This window comes from Equus caballus, chromosome 4 (genome assembly GCF_041296265.1).
Source record: "Equus caballus isolate H_3958 breed thoroughbred chromosome 4, TB-T2T, whole genome shotgun sequence".
NCBI classification, from domain to species: Eukaryota; Metazoa; Chordata; class Mammalia; order Perissodactyla; family Equidae; genus Equus; species Equus caballus.
Genome location: NC_091687.1, coordinates 9,240,528 through 9,257,308, shown reverse-complemented (window position 1 = coordinate 9,257,308; position 16,781 = coordinate 9,240,528). Strand labels below are relative to the sequence as shown.

The 16,781-nt window shown below is 42.8% G+C and overlaps 1 protein-coding gene and 1 gene segment (V, D, J or C); both read left to right on the top strand.

Annotated features, from left to right (window-relative positions):
- The first annotated feature begins 15,406 nt into the window (after positions 1-15,406).
- Positions 15,407-16,781, top strand: part of LOC100629239 (T-cell receptor gamma chain C region DFL12) — a 63,172-nt gene continuing 61,797 nt past the window's right edge. For both annotated transcript variants that reach the window (XM_070265496.1, XM_070265495.1), the window contains exons 1-2: positions 15,407-15,646; positions 15,759-16,070. The gene's annotated coding sequence lies outside the window, so the exon portion shown is untranslated. The remainder of the gene's footprint in view (positions 15,647-15,758; positions 16,071-16,781) is intronic.
- LOC138923906 (T cell receptor gamma variable 8-like) lies at positions 15,604-16,195 on the top strand. The segment is given in 2 exon segments: positions 15,604-15,646; positions 15,759-16,195. Coding segments are annotated over 2 exon segments (480 nt in total).

Genomic DNA, 16,781 nt, shown 5'->3' with positions numbered 1-16,781 from the left:
CTCCTCACAATAATCACCTGAGACCTGCACTCACATCAAGAGACATCGCAGTAGAGGGGTTAAGCCCCTGGACTCTGAGCCCGGAGTACCTGGGCTTGAATCCTGTGACCTCAGGGAAGCTATTTGAACTCTCTGTGCCATCACTTCCTCATCTGTAGAATGGAGTTACAGCGCCCTGTCTCCTGGAGTTGTGTGGATTAGATGAGTTAATAATGACTGGTTCTTGCAAGTCCCCAGTAACATTAGCATCTACTGTTGGCAGTTCTAATGTAGAGGTCATAGATCAACGCAGAAACACTGACAGTCATCTGTAATCTCATTTCCCCTTAGAAAGTTTTGTTGTGGGTGGAATAGCGACTTTAAGTTTCTACTATAGACCAGGCAACCCTACTAATCCCCTAGGAGCCCCCAGAGGTAGGTACAATTATAGTCCACACTGTAGATATTGGAGAGATTAATTTTTCTGCTCAACGTCACTATTTTGTAGGTAATAGTCACTTAAATCCAGGTCTCTCTGTACTCAGAGCCAGTAGTTTCTAACCTACTATCAAGTGGCTTTCCCTTAAAACACTGTCAACTGGGAAAAACGAAACAAAACCAAACCTGCATTGCTTCCTTACCAAGAGCATCCTCCAAGGAGTCAGTGAGAATTTTGTTAAGGGCTTGTGGTGCATCTCTCTTTTCTCCTCATGTATATACGCCGTTATTCCCATAATTGCCCCCTTTGTTATCAAAGTATGGAAATCCTACTTTATACTGTGAGGGTTGGTCCTAGATTTGCAACTGCTGTTTGTGGGTTGCTAATGAAACGGACTGAGAGACTCAGGCTCAGCAGACCCATTAATGGTGCTCTCTGTGCAGACTATTCTGATACCTCAGCTGCTCCCCTAGACAGAATGGGCCCAGGGGTCCTCAGAATCAACTGTGGAAGTCTCTGGTAGGTCCAGGTGCACTTCTGAGGTAGGAAGTAGGCTACACATCATTTTTGGTCCAGTACTTTCCTTCACAGCATGACTGCCTCATAGTGTGGTGGGAGAAACACTGGCCCAGCAGTTATACCTCAAATCCCATAGTTAGAGCCTCAGCTTCTTGTTCTACTGCTAACTAGTTATTTTGTTCTTGACCATGTCGCATTGTCTAAATTTAACCAGCTTTAGAAGAAAGTGTTCAAATAAAATAATAGCAGGTTTACCGTACAATTTACAAACTCAATGATTAACATCTGAATGAAGTGTTAGTAGCAAATGTTGATATGGTGCTCACTGGTACTGGTCTAAGTACATGTTAAATTTTTACTCTCATAAGCACCCCAGGAGATAAGTACAATTATCTCTGTTTTATAGATGGGGAAACTGAGACAGAGAGGAGATATAAAGAATGTCCCATTCGTAAGATAACTATCGAGACACAGAGCTGGGACTGGAACCCAAGCAGTCTGGCTGCAGGAGTTCTGCTCTTAGACGCTGCATTATCTGCTACTAGAGTAGAAACAGGTTACTTTTAGTTTCAATTAAAACGGGAAAATTTTCTTCCTTATTGGGCTGAGAGCTGGTGGAGGGAACTGCCTCTTCACCTGTCCACACTTCCTCTCCTTGCTCCTAGGCTCTTCCTACATTTCGAGGGTCATAGGCCAAGCTGCCACACAGTTTTTCTGCCGGGATGACTTTTATACACTGTCCTCCACCAACCAATAGGACTTTGTGATTAAGGCCCATGGAACCTGGGTGGGTAAAATGGATACTAAAACAACAGGTTGCATCCACATGTGTGCAATGGAAAAACTAGGCAAAGATTTACACAATTCCACATAAAAACATGCATCTCAGTAGTCTTTTGAAAGCTAAAGTCTCCATATAATTCTCACGTATGATAAAGGGAAACCTCAAGGCAAAAATTCTCAAAATTCCCCCATGATGAGTTCTCTCTACTGCTTCAGAGATTTTTTTCCCCTGATACATCATTTTTGAAGGCTTTCTGTAAATCAAGCAGGTCACAGTTAAGTAATATTTGATTTTCTCCTCTACATTAATCAAAGTCCCATGTAACTGCCAATTAGAAAATCTGAGTAGTAAGAGCTAACCAGAGATACTGTACCAACATGATACAATCACCCAAACGGCTAGAATCTCAACATCTTCTTTAGCCATGGAATCTTGTTGGGTAAATGCATATATCCTGACATGTTCTGTTATTCTAGTTTTTGTTTGCTTCCTGTCTTTTGCTTTGTTTAAGTAACGGCAAGTACCTACCACTAAGTGAGCATCAGGAATTCTGCTAGGCAGTTTGCGTGCTGTATGTCTAATGTTCTCAATGTGCCACATACAGGTATCATGTTCATCACACTGATGAGAAAATTGGTCCTAAAGAGGCTAAAATATATGCCTGAGATTAAAACTGGAGTAGATCCCCAGGGCATGACTCCAGGTCTGCCTGACTTAAGACCTGCTGCTGTATCCATTATCCCAGTGGCTCTCCTCTTGGGAGCCTTTAAAAAATCCCTGAGGCCCAGCCTTCATCACAGGCAAAGCAGGCGTCTTTAAAAAACCTCCTTCAATATTCTAATGTGCACCAGGGTGGAAGCCAGCAAGTGACTGAAAGAACTCCTGAGCACCAGCTCTGCTGTCCCAGATCACACGTTGTGAAGAGCCATCACAGAGCCCATCACACAAGTGAGAACGTGCTGCATCCCTGAAAGGGTTCTTATCATTCCACCCATCGATTTCCTAAAGAAACAAAAGGTATGTACGAAGATTTATATGCAAGGATGTTCAATCACGATAGCACTGTTTATAGCAGCCCCAAGTTAACCCAACTGCTCAAGAAGAAACTAAAAAAGAAACTAAAGGATGTCATCATCGTCTACTATGCATCTTCAAAAGTGTAGATTGTTTAAAGAAGCTGAAAATTAATCAGAAAGCATTGGTGAAACAAATAATATGCATAGCCTGACCCTACAAAAATTGTTGGATAGCTTCATGTGGTTGAAAAATCAAAACACTCTAAAAAATGCAGTAAGTGATCTTGCTTCAACCACTGTCTCTACCTCTCTCACTTCTTACAGATCGTTTCTTGTGCTTCCTTACAGTTTTTATTTCAGCAAATATGAATGTACACATATAAATATGTGTGCCTGTATATATATTCTCATTTCCTCCCTTTTTACCCAGAGGTAGTAAACGATATGTGTTATTCTGTATTTCTCTTTTCCCTTAAACTTCCTAGAGCTCTTTTTAGAGGGTTTCTTAGAGGCTGCCTAATATTTCACCAATGAATGTACAACACTTTACAAAATCAGTTCCCTGTGACAGGCCATTGGTTCATTTCCAATCTTTTGCTCTTATAAAAAGTGCTGAACTTATAATAGTGTTTTCTGAAATTTTGAACACATGCTTTGTTCATTTTAAAAGGTATTGCCAACTTGCCCTCGATAGAGAGAGCACCATTTTGTACTTCTACCACCGTGTCGGTGAGCACCAAGAATGTGCCTCAGGAGTCTGCAAATCTGACAAGAGAATAATACTATCTCATCACAGTTGTAATTTGCTTTTCTCTTACCAGGAGTGAGGATAAACATCGTTTCATGTAGTGAACATCGATATTTCTTTTTCTGTGGAATATTTGTTCATAATCTTTCACCATGTTTTACTTTGAGATATAAAAACAACAGATATGACACTCATTTATAAGATTCTCTCTATTTCTACAGGCATAGGCACAAAACATGATGCCCGACATATGATAGGAGGGTGTAAAAATGATGAGTGTATATTTTTCAATTTTCTCTAACTAATCCTTTTAAAGTAAAAATCCTTATATATTCAAAGTAAACAATGTCTTATTTAAAAGTGGGGGATTTTTTTGTTTGTTTGTTTATTTCTTTGCAATCAGAGTTAGTTTCTGTGAAACGCGTTCCTTTGGAAACCAAGTAGAGTTTCTCATTTGGAAACAAAATAAGACCAATTAGATCCTAGAAAGGTGAATTTTGCAGATTCTCTAGGCCCAATCCCTGGCCCTCTCCTTAGAGACCTGGAACTGTATCTACGTTGGGAAAGAGTAGAAGCAAAGAGGAGAAACATGCAAATCACTGAGAGCTTTGTGCAGGTGACATCACTGCCAAGCACTGCTAGGCAGTGTCTCCCATGGCTTCCAACTTCTGAGCAGCTTCCTTCTGCACTGGGCCTGGGCTGCCCTGAACGAGGCGGCACAGAGAGGGAGAGCACAGGTGGTGGAGGGGACAGCCTGGGTGGTGGGAGGGGGCTAGTGTGGCTGCTGGTGTGTTATTTTCTCAGGCTTCTTTTGTGTACCTGCTCTGTCCAATGTGGTTGATTTGTGGAAAATGCTCAAACTCAAACCGACCCCTACTGCTTGGGGTTGTGGGAGCAGTGGGTTGGGAGTCATAAGACAAAATAAGAACAGTTAAACCACAACCAGCCTCGCTCACTTTTCAAAATGTCACACCAATCAAAAGAAAATAACCATCTACACCCACATGCAACTGCTATCAAACATACCCTTAGGCTGCAGGTAGGGGGTTCCCTGCCTTTTACATACAAAGTTCACTCAAGTAGGGACTACATGAGTTGGGATTTTATGCCCAGGACTGCTCAGATGCTGCATCTCAATCCACTCTCATGACCCTGTTCTGAAGGAAAGAGCAGACAGGACACCTTGGAAGACTAAGCTAAATCCTAACAGTCCACCAAGTATCTGAGCTCTTCCATGGGGTTTGATTTACTGAGGCTGGCAAGTTTGCTGTCATTTTCTCAGTGTAGACAGGATGACAGAGATCTGTGCCCAAAGCCTGGTAGCATGGATGGACTGTAGTTGTGGTCTGCAGTGATGTGCCTTTTCCCCTCACAAGAACACAGAGATGCAGAGGCCCTGAGTTCAACCGTGTAATTGAAAGACATATACTGAAACAAATAAGTCCCTCTAAAATGAGTCAGTCAACCTGAGCACGGCTTAAAACTGGGCAGTAACATCAGACAAAGGTGTGATTGGGCTCCATTAAAAGACGGCTGTTCAGAAACATGAGTATAAAGAGCAATGTCCCCACCCCAACCACCCAAGCATGGGAGAGTATGGGTACCCTGTCCATCCCAGAGGGAAGTAGACCTCTATTGTGGAGATCAATGCTTTAGACTTTCTCAGACTTACCTCACGGCACATTCAAATCATTCACTTCATTCTTCTTGGTCTGTGCTCTGAGAGCCAACACCTGAGTGAGCCTTGGCTTCCTATGAGGATTGGCTGCATCTGCTGGTTGAGCCCATCATGTCTGGAGGTGAGCTCTTTCTCAAGTTAAATTAATATACTGACGTCTGGCTTAGTCACCATTTCTGGGCTGGGTATATATGCGACTCCCCTCCTGAGAGAGGACATTCTCGCTGTGGTGACACCATTGAATTCTTGAAGTTTCATTCCGGCAGACCCTGGAGTTATTCCTCATCCCCTCTCCTCCCTGAGAAGCTCTTCTTATTTAGGACTCAGCCTCCGAGTGAGACTCCCCATTGCGTTTCTGTCATTTGGCCTTTTCCTAGAGCAAGCAAATATGGACTTGACGTGATCTGCATGTGGCTGGTTTCCACCCAACGCTTCACCATTCCCACTGCACACAATTGAGTTTTTCTTGAAGGACTCAATGTATGATGAAAGAAAACTCATAGACAAGCTGCCTTCCTGTGAAGCATTGAGGTGAATATTGAAGTTTGAAAAAATAGCTCACCATATAATTCAGTTCATTTCAATTCAAATTAACTAAGGACAAAGGGAAAATGATGGCAATGATTTGATAGTGTTGGTTGAAAGCAGGAGTACTCAGACTATTTCAGAACCATATTTCTAGGAGAAAGATGCTATTTCCAGATAAAAGTAATACGAAGTGTCTCAGCACCTTTTATATATATTCACAATCCCTCCTTGTCCCCCTTTTGTAATTCCAACATTTTTGGTCAAATACATAATGCAAAACAAGAAAAAAATTAATGATTTTGATATATTGGACTTTCTTACTTGTTAAAACTGTATGAAGAATGCATGTGCATGAGTTAAAAAACACAAAGGAAATGCAGGGTGTTAAAAAAGAAATACAAAAGAAATATGAGTCATGAAACTAAAAAATTCCATTCTGTGCATTTAACTCAAAAGACATTTTGTGGGGCCAGCCTGGTGGCAGAGCAGTGAAGTTGGCACATTCTGTTTCGGCGGCCCAGGGTTAGTGGTTTCGGATTGCGGGTGTGGACCTAACACTGCTTATCAAGCCATGCTGTGGCAGGCTCCCACATATAGAAGTAGAGGAAGATGAGCGTGGATGTTAGTTCAGGGCCAGTCTTCCTCAGCAAAAAGAGGAGGATTGGCAGCTGATGTTAGCTCAGGGCTAATCTTCCTCAAATATAAAAAAAACCAGATACTTTGCTTACTAAAAAAGTGTTGTTCCAATATATTAAGAGATCTTTTGATTAGGAATACAGCACATGACTTACTTGCAACTAGTCATTAACAGATCAGACTTCGTCTCACTGAATACAAGACCCATCATTTCATTATCTTACTAGCCACAGGCAGGCTACTAAATATATGTGGAAATGGTACAGTGTCTGTGAGGTATTTATTAGCCTTTCAGTGAAGTCAGTCATTGATGTCTTCAATGGCTTCAATGGGGCAACCCCACCTAGTCCATTTTTTCCTCTGGTGACTTTCAAGACGGTTTTTCACACTAGAAAAGAGACAACACAAAAATATTTGAGATGTAGTGTAAAGGCAAAATGCCACATTGCCTTATGTTTTTATAATAATTTCTATGTCCTGAAGATGAGCTGTGCTACAGACACTTGAAGGACCCTGGGTGTGGCCACACAGAATCTATTTAAGGCGTTTTAGAAGAGGATCTCCTATTCACACGCTCACACTGTTGCTTCACCTCCAACCACTGCTGTGGAAAGAAGGGGCCGCAGCGTGTCGGGTGCTTCTGCTGGGGGCACAGGGCCTCCACCCACCACGACTCCGGCCACCTCTGCTTCTCCACGACTCCGAGTCCATCCACGACCTCTCCGTTCTGTGACTAAACAATTAGGCAGAGTCGCTGCTGCTACAGTTGACTTCAGTTTATTTGCTTGTGTCTCTGAGGATGAACTATTTCCTGTGATGACCTGAAGGGACTCAACCACGTGCCCAGCTTGAGGCCCAGCACGAGCTGCTGCTCTGACGATCACGTCCTTCATCTCTGAGGCTCCAGAGCACTTGAGAGACATCCCGGTGCAGGGCTGGAGTGGACCCTGGATCCACACTGGGAGGGCCGGGCAATAAATAAAGGTATACTCTGATTTTTGTAGGATGAAATCCTTTAAATCAGGACCTATCACTCTCACTAATCTGTCAAAATGCATTCATGTATTTACTTCTAAAAATATTCATATAGACCAAGAATTGCTATTCCTCCTCTACAACTTTGCTAAAAAGCTTCCACATGTTTTTCAAGCGCAAATAAGTTTGAGCTTTGATACAAATGATTTAATCTACATATTTTCAAAATCACTGTCCCCAGTGAAAGATCAATGAAGGCTTCCTAATGCCGAGGGCGATTCCACATGGTCAGTCTCCTGTGCTGTTCCCAGTGACCACTGTTACAACCATTGTGTGTCACTGCCTTATATTATTTATGTATTTTACCCGGGAATTTCACCCTGAAATTATTTCCTTGGGAAACATCCCTGAGGAAATAATACTTGTTTTCCGTTATGCAGATTGTCCCTCTAAAAATTAGGAAAATATCTAAATGTCTGAGAGACGAAAAAATGTAAATGATAATTCTATGTCCATGAATATCTTACATCCACTTAACACCATATTTATACTTTATTACAGCATTGGAAATGCACGTGCTGTAAACCAAAAGCAAACATATAATAAATGAAACTGTATGTATAGTAAAATCATAGTTGATAGAAATAAAAAAATTTAAATGTGCAAATCAGCGAGACTATAAGAAAATAACCAGGTGACTCACATACATTTCTAGAGACTCCAAAATTTCTACAATGAATTGAAAATGCCCTTTTAATTTTTAAAATGGGGTGTAAATGTTACAGGCAGTAAGACCACAATTGTGTTAATTATGAACACAAACTAGAAGGAAACAAACTAAACTGTTGCACTGATGCTGAGTCGTGTGAAGGACACGGGATCTTTTATTTTTGTCTTTCCACATATTTATAAAAAGCTCGCACTACTCTCATAATCAGGGAAGGGAAATAAAAAGGAGCGGTGAGAAGACTGAGGGAGCAGGTCAGGGAAGTGACCTACCCACACTCAGAAGCTGCCTGCCTCCCGGGCTTTCCTCGTGCCAAATGACACACTTTAAGAGGGACATGTTTTCTTATAAGAACGTCACGTGGACCATAGCCAAGAACAAACCTGGTACAGGAGAAAGAACAGCCAAGGATCCTAAGAGTAGATCCTGTCCCATATCTTAACCTCATCAATGTCACATAGTGCAGGTTGGTTTGTGGTGAAATAAACAGAGAAAGGTATAGGGGTTGGAAGGCTTCACTTCCCAGCCTATTAAACTGCTGTAAATCATAGAGACACTGGGGTGGTTTAATCACCTTCTCACTTTGAAAGGAGTCTGAGGAAGACGGTCAGACCAACTCTTCCTGCTTCTGGGCTCACTTCCCACCTGTCAGGCTAACGGCATTGCAGCCACAATGAGCTGACATGTCTTAGAATTATTTGTGAGTCCTAAATAAAGCCAAACTTTTAATTAAAACATAATGATATGTATGCTTTACATAATATAAATATGAATGCTAACAAGGCCTTCTGGCTCTGGTCAAGTGAGGAGGTCAGTAAATTCTCTTTTTGAAAAGCAATTATAACACTGGACTAGAGTAAAAACTAACCATTTCAGCACTCAGGAAATGACCACAGGCATCCAACAATCTGAGAAGTGCTTATGCTTGAAAAACTGCAGAATTTGGGCAACAACTGTGGCGTTCTTGCCTGGAGCTGCTTCATTCATCCCCCACCTCCCTATACCCAGCTCAATCGGCATGAACGTTCTTTGAGTTAGGGCAGGACTTGAGGACGGGGAGAAAAATTACACAATTGAAGGGAGCTCCTATAATCTTGGGTAGGGAGTGATTTGATGGTGAACTGACAAACTCAGTGGTGTGCAAGCAGGAAGTGCCACAGGCTCTGCTGGTTTGAAGTTGTGGTCATGGCTGCAGTAAGCCTATGCTTGGCTGAAGCTGTGTGCATGCCCAGCAGAAACCCAAAAGAGCCCAGGCTAGCCAAACACTCCTGGTCAACTCTGTGCCCAAAACCTGGTAGCATGGATGGACTGTAGTTGTGGTCTGCAGTGATGTGCCTTTTCCCCTCACAAGAACACAGAGTTGCAGAGGCCCTGAGTTCAACCGTGTGATTGAAAGACATACTGAATCACATAAGTCCCTCTAAAATGAGTCAGTCAACCTGAGTAAGGCTTAAAACTGGACAGTAATATCAGACAAAGGTGTGATTGGGCTCCATTAAAAGAGGGCTGTTCAGAAACATGACCATAATTCTTAGGAATTAGTTAAACAAAAGAAGAAAAACACTTGTATGCTGAAAATTATAAACCAAACCAGAGAAAAATTTTAAAAAGTCTAAATAAATTGAGAAAGAGTCTTTGTTCAAGAATTAGAACATTCATTATTGTCATGATGCCAATTGTTCCTAAGGTGATCTTTAAATTCAATGCAGCAGGCTTTGGGGGCAAAAATTAACAAGCTCATCCTATACCTTTCAAGAAAACACAAAGGACTTAGCATACCCAAAATAATCTTGACAAAGAACAAAGCTGGAGTCTTGTTATGGTCACCCTGCAAAAGCAGAAGGGGTGGGAGCCCCCAAATGAGATTTGGATGTTGAGACTGATAATGCCACACACCCCAGAGGGTCTGACAAGCTTCATTACTTACAAAATTGAGATTTCAGGGGACAGCAGGACAGGCTTTTCAAGCAAGGCTTTACAGAACCTGATTTCAAAGTAACATAAAATTAAAATCACAATCATCAAGCCAGTGTAGTTCTGGGGAAAGGAGAGCGCAGGGGTCAATCGAGAGAACTGGGAGTCCAGACATAAACGATTATATTTACCGTCAACAGTTTTTGGAGAAACGAGCAGAGTTGTCAATGGGAAAGGATAGTCTTTTCAACAAATGGTGCTGTGAGAACTGGATATCCATGGGGAAAACAATGAATTCAATTCCTTGACTCCTCTATACACAAAAATTAATTGAAAATAACCAGGAGGGGGTGCTCAAAGGTAGTGTAAGCAACTAAATGCAAACAAAACGCTGCATGTTTAAGCAGGAAGCATGGAAGCCAAAAGGAGAAGGACCATCTGCCCTCAGCTCACGGTATCGGATTATATCATTGTCTGCCCAGGGAGCTGGGTTCCCAGGCTGAGCCACATGACTGGACCATTCACTGGGAAAGGAACTCTGGAAGGCTGGCACTACATGGAGCAGATCAGAACCTGCAGTTCCCTGAAGGACGCACCCCGCTAGCAGCCACAGCGCCTGTGGGAAGAGCAGGCAGGATGCAAAGCTTTGGTTGAGGTTTCTGAGCTGCAGTCAGCTTCCCTGGAAACTGTGCCTGCCCAGCCCTGCCCCAGCACTGGCAGGAGATGCTGCTGCTCTCTGGGAAGCTGCAGGGCGGCACAGCGCAGCACAGGGCCCAGGGACAGGAACTGGGCCCCTTTGTCCACCGAGTGTGTCTTCCTCTCTCCTCCACGGTCAACTTCTATTTTAGTCTCCTGTGATAAGACATGATTTGTATTAGAGTCACTGTTTCCCATCCATGTCCCAGCCCAGATTGACTGTATGAAGATGTTGTTCACCGACAGCTTCTTTTAATCCTCTATGGAAAGAACACACATTATATAATTCAGTTTCACTGACACTCTTAAAAGAATCTCCCAAAACACAAACATGGTACTTTATCCCATAAATATATTTTATCTACCCAGGCTTTTCTCCAAATGCTCTTGATCAGAGGTATGTGCCCTCATGACATCCATTACAAACACTATTGACCTGCCTCACTGTAATCACAAATCAGTATAGAGAGAACTGACACCCAGTCTCAGGTCATGAAATCATAGGAAATCCTAATAATTCATGATAAACAGACTATTTCCCATATTGCTGCTAGATAACACCTTATATTCCTATTTTTGACATAGGAGTATAAGCAATAGTCTTTATGGTATACCCAACCCTGAGGCAATCTTTTTGACAGCTCTTCTATCATCACCATAATAATTCTTATCTCTTGATATGTAGCAGGTACAAATATCAGGAGAAGCAAAATAAGTAAATTTACACTTGTGAGTTTGGACTCATTCTCCCATCATAGCGAGTTGACCAGACACACTGCCTACATGCCACAGGCCCCGGGAGACCAGAGAAGAGGAAGAAATAGAAAGAAAGTGAGAGAAAGAGGAGGAAGGTCAATATGAGAGAGGGACAGGAAGCTATAGATAGTGATAGTATAGAAATTAGTAATACAAACAGAGATAGAGAGGGATACAGAGCAGAGTGGGAGCGAGAGAAAAAGAGAATGACTGAGACAGTAGCGCACAGAGATTAAAAGAGTTAGTGAGAGAGAGAACTATACACAGAGAAGGGTAGATCTCTGTTATGATGAGAGAGAAATAATATCAGAGGGACAGAGAGGGAGGGAAGATGGATATAGAGAAAAAGAACAGAAAGTAGAGAGAGATTTTGTTACAAAAATAGTGAAAGGGAGAAAGAGAGAGGGAGACACACAGAGAAAGAGATAGAGAAAGATGGAGTAATAGAATTGGAGATAGAAGGAGAGAGAGAATGATAGAGCTATAAAGATAAAGGATATATGTGGACACATCAGTGTGATATAGTTCTGAAGTTAGATATACAGAAATAGAGGTAGATATCGATAAAAAGTTAGAGATACTAATATTTACATACATATTGTTACAAATTTTATATTTAATACTGTTACGTGTTTATTTATATGCTTATGTATATATTTCTTTCTTTTTTCCTTTATATATAATTCTACCTCTAAGTATCTATTGATCTAATTATATATCCTCTATTTGTATCCTATTACACAATAATGCTGTATAACACACTTGCCACGACATAGTGGCTTAAAGCAACAATCATTTATTAATTCTTACAAGCCCATTGATCAGCTGGGTTCTTCTGCTGCTCTGGGCCAAGCTCAACTCATCTATATTGGGCTTGGATACATGTTGGTGAGCTGACAGGTTGGCAGGGGCCGGGCTGGTCAAGGTGGACTGGGATGGAATGGATCAGGTCTGTTCCAGGTGGTATTTCACCCTTGAGCAGGCCAGCCTGGGCTTGTTCTCATGACAGTAGTGAGGGTATAAGAGAGCGAGCAGAAGTGCATTAAACCTCTTGAGGCCTAGACTCAGAGCTGGAACCCCACAACTTCCTTCCACATGCAAAACCTTGGAAATAAACTGCACCTCTTGATTGAGGAGCTGTGAATTCACATTGCAAGGAGTGAGCCCCAGGCTGGAAAATTTACACTGAGCATATCTGACCCTGTGTCTCTCATTGAATGCAACTATAACCCCTGCTCTGAGGACTCTGAGCATGGAGAGAATCCTGCTGGCTTTTGCCTTCTCTTTATCCTCTCCCTGCTTGGCCTCAAATGCAGATACAGTTGCAGGAAATGCACAGCAGAGCAAGTATGCTAATACCTCACTTATCTATCCAGCCAGAGGATGAGAAGGGGGATCCCTGTGAATTGAAAAGTGTTGTAGAGATGACAGAGAGGAGAGAGTTTGAGAAAAATCTCTCACAATAGTGTTCGAACAACTGGGTTTAACCCTAGCTGCACAGGCATAGATATGACGCTAAACATCCTACCGTTGGCTTTGCAAACTGGTCTAGGGGTAAACCACTGCCCAGGTACTAGACTGACCACTGAAAGGCACCCCCACAGGACAGATCTGAGCAGCACTGTAAATTGGAACTGCCCACCTAAAGCAGGAGGGCACTTGAAACCCCTAACTGGGTCAATGGCCTGCAAACAAAACACTCAGCATCTCCATATTATGTAAACATTGCCTAGATCCCCTGACATAACATTCAAAATGTTCAGGATACAATCCAAAATTACTCAGCACGGAGAATGAGGAAAATCTAAACATCTCACAAGGGAAAAGCCATTAAGAAATGCCAATCTTGAAATGACACAGACATTGAGATAACAGGCAGAGCTGTACAGCCATTGATGCTAGTTGTCTAGTCCAGGACATCCTTACTGTGGATGATGGCAATTTCCTAATTTAATGCTTGTCCTGCATTTATCTGTTATAATACTCCCATAAAGAAGAAATTTCATTCAAGCTCTGTGGTATCCTGAAGTACAGTGTGTACAGAACTGGCAAGGGAAATATTTGATTCTTTTTTATTTCCCTTTTGTGAATAACGAGATGGTGCCTTAGCCACCTCCACGGGTGACATATTAATTTTGAGTTTCATCAGTGAACCTGTGTGTTTTATATATTATGGCTTTAACATGCTTGCATAGGTGTTGACCCTTTGGTGCTCACATTGTCTTCTCTGTGGTCAGTAAGAGACTCTGTGAGTTGGCTTCTGTGTCCTGTGGCGTGACCTCCATCATCTCTCACAGCTTGCTTGCTTTTTGAAAGAGACGAGATGTCATTGACCTTGTCCATTGCCTTCCCACTCCTGGATTCAGATTCAGCTGTTTCTCAACTGAGCCCTAGTCCTTCCGTGAGAAATGGTATTTGATGCTGAAGGACAGATGCTGGGAGAGGTCATTACTGCTGGATGGTTATTCCTTTCTAGTTTTTTCAGTAGATAGCTAAAAAAAGTATTTTTTAGAGAAAAATGGAGTCAAATTATAGATCACAGGTTTTTACTAAAATTTTGTGTATGCCTTTTCCCCTTATACTGAAATCTTGATTTCTAACGTAGCAACATAAATTTATAAAAATACAAATATATAAAGAATACTATAATTACCTCTAACAACACTGCACCCAGACGGTGCAATTTAAGATTCTTTTTTCTTTTTCTTGCTCTCCTTCCTTCCTTTCTCCCTCTCTCTCTCTCTCTCTCTCTCAGGACACATTACATTCCATGAATATATTCTAACCCCCATAGTGCCCTCTTTTCCTAACTGTAGCTCCATAGTTCTTATTGTATTCTGTAGAGTACTTTCCTTTTACTAATTTTTTAAGAATTTTCTTTCCACTCTAGTGTGACGGTATTTTCTCCTCTCTTAGCTGTAAACCACAATTCTGTCCAGCAGGCATGTGCTGGGACTCCAAGGCACTGAGCTGCTTCCTGCAGAGTGACCTGGAACGTTCTCTTGCAGAGCTGCTGCTGTGACACCTCATGTCCCTGCACGTGTGGTCCCCAGGCAGAAGGAAGAGCAGCCTGAGACCCTCCCTTCCTCCTTTCCCAGCTGTCTGTTAGGATGGCAGAAATGAACCTCCTGAGAGAGAGGCCAGAACAATGATGGAGAGGGCATTTTTCTGCATTCTACTATGAATAGTGTAAACATGTGTCCAAATACATTTATAAAAGAGGGGAGGGTGAAAATCTGCGTATGAATCTCTTCAATTCTCCCATGAATTCATTATTCTTGTTTGATCAATTATCTACCCATCTATGAATGCAAGTTAAGTCACTGATATGGGTACAATTCCTGAGTAGAGGGCTGCCTAAAGAAACACAGGATGATGAAGGAAATCTGAACTGCAGATAAACAACAAATACTTTTTTAGTTCAAGTGTGTCCCGAAGATTGTATAGCACCCTGCACTTTTTAATTTCACTAAATCTGACAAGTGTATGTGAGGTGACATTTTTACATAAGAATGAGTATAAATCATCTAACAAATTGACTTGTCACACACAGACACACACACACATCCTTCCATTTGACTTTAAGGAGAGTCAAATATACACCAACATAACTGATCCTAACTCTTTCACCAAAGCAGGTTCAGTGCTCATCAGCTTTGCTGTGGGTGCCTCACAGTTTGCTGACAGATGTGAGAGGAATGTGGTTCAGGGTGACAATACAGAAGCTGCATCGCAGGACAAGCCCATGGCAGCAGCGTGAACACTTGAACCCTGAGTTGCAGGGAAGTCCCCTGACTCAGGACCCCTCCCTGCACCAGGGGACATGGAGCTGCATCCATGGCTCTCCTGCCCCCTCCATTGGCTCAGGCTGTCCCTCCCTCTGCTCTGGGCTCTCAGGGTTCCTGGCTCCTCCTCTTCTGCAGAGGGCCTGCTCTCAACCTGCCCCAGGAGGCTCTCAGGAAATGGGCTGAGGAGAGAGGCAGGGCTCCTCCCCAGGCCTCCCCCAGCCCCACCCACTCTGGGTCATCAGCTGGGTGGTCTTCTAGGAGAGCTCTCAGTCACTGCCTGCCTGTGACAGCTGTCTAGAGCCTGGCTCTGACTCTCTCCTTGTGTCCTGGGCTCCCTGTCTTTGGAGCAGGGCTGGAGTGTAGAGGGTGTCAGCTCTTCGTGTCATCTGTCCCTTCCTTCTAAGGCCAGAGTAGGAAGGCATGCTGCGGGCTGTCACCCTCCTTCTAGCTTTCCTGGCTCCTGGTAAGTGTGCTGCCTCCATGTTCCTAGGATTTTTCTCTTTTTTGGCAACGGGAGGCCATACCGAGGAATTCTATTAGCTCTTCCTCATTATTTTTTGTTGTTCCCATTGCAGCCATTCAGCTATCTTCCAACTTGGAAGGGACACAGATGTCAGTCACCAGACAGGCTGGGTCATCTGTTGTAATCACTTGTGATATTAAAGAAAGCAGCGACTACGTCCACTGGTACCGATACCAGAACAGGATGGCCCCACAACGCCTTCTCTACTACCAGTTCTCCAGCTCAAATGATGTGCTGGATTCGGAGATCAGTTCACGGAAATACCATGCTTATGAAGGCACAGGGAGAACCTCTAAACTTTTAATCAAAATTCTGGAAGAAAGTGATTCTGGTGTGTATTACTGTGCTGCCTGGGAGAGACACAGTGATTCAGATCTACCCTATCCTGCTCTGAAAATTTTGCTTGTGGTTGCCAAGAGCAGCGTTGACACACAGGATAGATCAGCCCCTGCCTTCCTTCCTGCTTTGACTTCACTGTGCTCTGAATAAAAGAGAGTCTCTGAGCTCAATCCCCAACCTCCTACCCTTAAATCCCACTGGCCTCCCTGCTCCCCAGTGAGCCATAGCAGGTTCCAAAAACCCACCTCCCATCTCCAGGCCTTAGACATGAAGTCTGGCAGACAGCACAATCCTTCAGCTGTCCTAGGAGCTTGTAGAGTCCATTCAATCTGCTTCCTGGTACAGACATGGTCACCTAGAGTAGATGTGATCAGAGAGACATTCAGGAGAGCAATATGGGAAGGCTACTGGTACCTAATCATTTATACAATAATTTCCCAGAAAAACTGGCTTCAAAAGTAGCTCCTGCCTTACTCAGGAGAATGAGAAATGATGGAATGAAAACTTTGGACTTCATGAAGACCTCAAGCTGGTATCTGATTTATCTCTAAGACAAACTGATATTTATCTCACCATAACCAACCATGGCACTGTTGAGACAGTGAAAGGGCGAGAAGAAAGCGATGGTTGTGGAGATGCCAACCATGTATTCTACTTACACCTTCTTTTGAAGTTCAGTCACAGCCAGAACTGTTCTGTCTTAAACAAGTAAAGCCAAAGTTCGTTTCCCCCCCCC